General features: G+C 41.9%; 1 protein-coding gene across 1 annotated transcript in view; it reads right to left on the bottom strand.

Moving 5' to 3' along the window:
* The window catches only part of RRS1 (ribosome biogenesis regulator homolog), a 1,332-nt gene extending 1,081 nt beyond the window's left edge, over positions 1-251 (bottom strand). The window contains exon 1 of the mRNA XM_019519084.1: positions 9-251. Within this exon, the coding sequence (XP_019374629.1) occupies positions 9-218 (210 nt within the window). The 5' untranslated portion in view covers positions 219-251. The remainder of the gene's footprint in view (positions 1-8) is intronic.
* Positions 252-5,765: the final 5,514 nt, after the last annotated feature.

Below are 5,765 nucleotides of genomic sequence, written 5' to 3'. Positions count from 1 at the left end.
AGCTCGGCCGCCAGCAGCTGCGCGTTGTCCCGGGCCAGCGCCCGCAGCGCGGTCTCCCGCTGGGCGGCGGCGGCGCGGGGTGGCGGGTTGGCGTCCCGCGCCAGCAGGTTGCCCAGGTCGAAGTCCAGCTCCAGCTCCTTGTGCACCACCACGCTCCGCGTCGGCAGAGCCACGGGCTCCGCGCCCGCCAGCAGCTCCTCCGCGCGCGGGGCCGCCATGGCTCCACGTGCTAGCGGCCGGGAAGGGGCAGCTTCCGGGTCAGGGCACCGGATGAGCGTTGGCAGCGGGGGACTGCATTGCCCAGAATGCCCCGCGCGGAGCCCGGCGGCAGGGGTGCGGGTGGCGCGTTGCATGCTGGGGTTCGTAGTTCTTCCCCTCTTCCCGCGGTACTACGGCACCCTTGGAGCAGCGTCCTCCTCTTCTCCCCAGCGTTGGGCGCTAGGCCCTGCGTAGCAGAAACACCCCAGTGTTACCAGGCGTACGCTAATGATCGTTTTTGTACAATCATTTCAGCCCTTGTGCAATGTACAATCAGTAATAGTAAAAGTGTTCAAAATGTAGGACGCTTATTGACGCAACTAATTGATGCAGCACCAAGTCATGCTCAGGAAGTCTTAGCTGAGTCGGGGTTGCTGTCAACACTCTCTTCTGACTGCTTCCCTTGAAATAAAGAAAAGTTTCAACTTTGATGATCCAGGTCTCTCTCACTCACTGCAGTTTAACAGTGAGCAATAGAAAGTAAAGAAGAAGAGTTATTTGCATATTTATTTCATTATTTTTCAGTGTACGATAGTTTTTCAGCAAATACAATCATTTTGAGCTCTCAATATGATAATTTCATATTTAACACCTGGCAACACTGAGGCAGCTGCTGTTGTGGCCCTGTTGGCTGAGGGCTCCCTGCCCACAGCCCTTTAGTTCAGATTGTTTTTCTCACCAAGCAGGTGAGGCTGTTGAGGCTGGGACAGCTCAGGCTTGTTCCTCTGGCCCATCTCGGGGTCCTGCTCCTGCACCAGTGAGCAGGGGACGGGGCAGCGAAGCCTGTGCACTGCCATTTCCGCTGCCACTGCAATGCAAGGTGGTGGTGGTGGGGGGAGGTTACTATGCTACCTTTGTAATCCTTTAGTCCCAGGGAAGCTACAGCAGAAATAGGAGCTGGGCAGGAAAAATTATGCCAGATGTGTAAAGGCGGGGCAGGAAAAGGAGAGACATCCTGGCCTAGGGCTTTCCAAACCCTGAAGAAAGATCTGCAATTTCTGTGGATGGGTTTGTGGCTGTAGGATCAGACTCTTAAGTCATCTCAAGACCCATCAACAAGCCGTGGTAGAGATCATCCGCAAACTGAGGGACTTCTGTGGTCCATGAAAAAGTCCAAAACAACCCCCTTCCCCTTTCACTTTTCCCTTCTCCTCCCTCCCTTCTTCCTCCCCCCACCCTGTGAAGATTAAGACTTCAATTAAAAGAGGTGATACATGTTAGGAGACATGTCAGTGAATTCCACTGGGAAAATACACAGACTGTTCTTGTAGTTACCTCCCTCCCCCATGATATCAAGAGATGTCTAATGCCATTCAAAAGCAACACGGTTAAAACTGATAAGAAGGAAATATTTCTGTAACACAGCATGTAATCTAAGTTGTAGAACTCATCACCACAGAGCTTGGCAGCTTAGACCTGGTATGTGTGATGGGGATGACTATGTGGGCACCAGGCTGCTAGTATGATTAAATGTACTGGCCTTTCATGATGTTTTGAGAAAGGGAGGAAATCATTCTCATTTCACAGAGGAAAAGATTCTATGTCTAATGCCACATCTATAATGCTTATGTTGTTCTTAGGCAATTTCTTTTCCCGCTTATAAATCAAACAGTGGCTCTCAAGTTCTAAGATGTAGTGTCTCACATCTCCTGCGTAAAACTATTTGGCATAATACCTCCATCATTATAACAGTTGTAGTTATGATGGGGTGTTCTTTTAAAACCAAACAAACAACATATACCATCTGACTGTGACTCATAACAGCATAAGAAATTTCCAAAGCATTTAAAAACAGATCAACCTGGCTAGATAATTTTCTCAGTTACCACAAGATGGCAGCATATTAGAAATTATTTAGTTCACTCTCTTGGACAATTGATGTGATCATCTAGAATTACAGAGACCAGTGACTTTAAAGACAGTTCTGCTAAACTTTTACAAGACGGGACTTGAGACCATTATTTTAGAGACAAATGAGAACTTTTTAGACTTTTGTGCTGCATAAGTAAATTCCATTGCTATCTCATTCTCACGAATATTTTTTCATTATTTTCCTAAACTCTGTATTGATAGAGAGTTAGGGGTTGGAAGGGACCTCGGGAGGCCATCTAGTCCATCTCTTGTCTTAGCCTGTAATTTTTTGGAGGACTAGGATTGCCTTTTTGTTCTGTATTTTTTTTAGTCTAGCCCAATGCGTTATCTGTCTATGGTTCAGCCTGGGTATATTCTGTTATATTGATCTGGTAATGTAGTAAATATTGTTCCCATTTCAGTTGCATACTCTTTCTATTTTAGGTTACACCAACAGCACAAGGAGCCATATACTCGGCTTAGCAAAGCATATGGATGCTTTGTATCCCTAGACAGCCCAACAGCAGAGCTCTGAGAGTGTGCTAATGAATACCACTTGTGATTTTACATGCTAGCATACATCAATTTGAAAAAAAAGAAATAAAAGGAGATCCTGAAGGCAGTAACTCCAGTTTTGGCAACTCTTTGGTTAGCCATTTATCTGGTATAATTGTTTTAATCTGCCCTGTGATTTATATTGTGTGCTTTGTAGCTAAAGCCAAGGAACTGGTCCTGTGTGTTTATAAGCAAGATTATACATGATTATACAGTAAAACACCAGGACTACTTGTGGCAACTTGTAGACATTTTAACAAGGGTTTTTCCTGCTTACGGAAATCACACCCTGAAAATTATACAGAACTTTGAAGTGGTAGCACAAATAGCTTTGAGAGTATGTTGTAAAAGTCTGTTGAATAAATAACCCATGGTTTGCTGGTGATATACATTTTTTTAAATTATCTGAAGATGCATTTACAGAATGGCTCTGAAAGAGCTGCTGCAATATTGCAGAAGTCAATGTTTTAAAGGCATTGGGTAAAATCCTGAGCTGACTGAAGACAATGTAAGTTTTGCTGTAGACTTCCATGGAGTCAGAATTTCACCCTGGGATGTACTGCTCAGTGATTCTTGCACACCTGCTCCATTTGTGTGGGAGCTAGCTATATCTGCTTAGTTTGCTGTCAGAACCAAACTTTAGTACATTTAGCGTTGAAGAACCCATGTAACGTAACTGAAGAGAACAAGCTTTATTCTACTCTGCTTCAAGTATCATCAGCAAAATTGCAGTTATTAACTCTAGAATCTTTATTGCTGCTGATTGTTAGTGATGATGTATGATTCAGACAGGACAAAGTGTGACTTTGTGATATCAGGATGTGTGTGCAGTGATGGCAGCTGGAAGGATAATTGACTAGATTTATAAACCAAACAGAATTTGAAAGCAGAAATCATTTTGGTCACAACAGAAAACAAAGAAAAGCCCATGTGTGATTCCCTTTAAAGTGAATAGGAACCCATGCACTTCCAAGGGGCATGTTTAACCTACTGGAAAGAAAAGGAAAGGATAACCTTGGGGTTGAAGGATAGAAATATGGGTTCTAACCTTAGTTCCAATTTTTCTGACCAACATATGGACTTTTAGGCAGATTATATGGCGTCAGAATTTCAAATGTGCCTCCTAATTTTAGTTGCCTCATCTTTTGGGTGCCCAGTTTTTTAAACCTAGAGTTTACTTTTTATAGGTATGAAGCACCCAGAGTTCCCACTGACTGTAGCCAGATTTGAGAGTGCTCAGATCTTGTACAATAAGGACCGGTGTCTAAGGATGAGCTGGTGGTACTTAGAATTAATGAACTAAAACTTGGATCTTAACTTTGGACCAGATATTTGGTTTTAATTTCTCTGTGCTTTAGCTTCTCCATCTCTGTAATGTGGATAATAATAATTACTTCACAGGTTCTTGTTGTGTTTCATTACTGTTTGCTTATTGTTCTGGGACATTCAGATAGTACTTAGAAAGTATAGAGATTTGACTGTATACATCTTTTTTTTCAGCTCGCTACTATGATCTCCAGCCTTAATACAAACCCCTAAAATAGATACATAAAGGTGAGTGCCGTAGAAATGAAAAGTTTCATACTAGTTTTAAAACACACCTCGTTATGCTAATATATTGCAGAGATTCCCAGGTACCCAACTATACAGAAAGTTATTTGGAATTGTACACCCCTTATGTCCCTTTATAAGTCCCAGCCTAATTTAATCCAAAAGTTCATTTTTTGGCTTTAGGCACCAATGTGGAAATTCTTAACCTATGTGGGAATCTATGTGTTGAAATGCGCATACCAATGAAAAATCAGTCATCCTGTTTTAGGCACTTCATTTGAAAGGCTGGTCCAGCATGGACATGATCTTCAAGTTACTGAGCAGCTGCCATAGTTTCAAAAGGAATTAAGGATGCTTTGCATCTCTGAAGAGGTATTCAACTCCTTGCTGGGCTCCAGATGAGCTACAAGATTAAGACAGTAAAAAAAACCTGTTTCCTTTTTTTTCTGTCTCAAAGTAAAAGAAAAGAAATGGATTATTCAGCTTAATATTATTTTTTTTGCTTCTCTTTCACTGGATCACAATTTTACGGTTTTATGCTGTGGGATTTTTCTTGCGTTAATACATAATATTCATGTTCTCTCTTCTAGTGACAGATTTACTCTCCAAACTTTTGCCAATTACCTCTGGATGGCAGTAGATATAGTTGCAAGATGATTCAACCAGTTCTTAAGACTGCTGTGAGAATAGTTAACTATATGAGTATTGTTGTCAGGAAAACTCAATGTGCCAGTAATTTTGTAAAACAGAAGAAAAAGGGCCCTTAAAATACTTGTACTTTCTTCAAATTATTCCTTTTTACTGATATATAATTTTAATTTAGTACTCTTTGAAGTAAAAGCTTGCTTTTAAGCAGTCTTTGTTACAGAAATTACAAAGGTTATTTCCTCACAGAGATTGAGATTGGCAAGATTTTTCCTTTGTTTCTGTGACAAGAATATTTTTGGAGGGGGTAGTTGTAAGCATTACGTTTAACCCCAGTCTTGGAGATCTGGAAGACTGTTTTTCTTCTGTCCTTTACCCCTGCACTTGTCCTGCATGAGGGTCCTACTAGAAGTAAAACTCCCACTGGCATAGCTTGTCAGGTCATAGAGGCAAAGGCTCTTCCAGAGTCTTTTTCAAGATGCCAAAACCTGTTGTGATCTCCAGCCAGGAATTAATAGGTTGGTTTGATGTTCTACTGGAGTCAGAGAGATAAGTGTCTCCTCTCCCTCCCCTGGTTTTTCTGATGTTGCCTTTGACTGCCATGTGACAGACCTCTGACGTGAAAATCAGAATTCATTATGCGGAGATCTGGATTTTGCTGAAGATATCTGTCTCCAGAAAGCATGGATAAATGAAATATAGTGAAAGACTGGTAGCCTAGTTAGACCAGCTATGCAATTAGGTCTTTTAATCATAATCAAGATAATGAAAGTCAATATGACCTTGAATGATTCCATCTGTTCTAGAAGGAACAGCTTTGAGCACTGTTGCTTACCTACCTACTTACTTTCTACAGTTTTGGGGGACTGCAATTATGATATAACAGCTTAAGTGGGTAAGACAAG

This window comes from Gavialis gangeticus, unplaced genomic scaffold (assembly GCF_001723915.1).
Source record: "Gavialis gangeticus isolate Ggan-Ray unplaced genomic scaffold, GavGan_comp1, whole genome shotgun sequence".
Classification (NCBI taxonomy): domain Eukaryota; kingdom Metazoa; phylum Chordata; order Crocodylia; family Gavialidae; genus Gavialis; species Gavialis gangeticus.
Note: the sequence above shows the minus strand (reverse complement) of the source record. Positions and strands in the feature narration are given on the sequence as shown.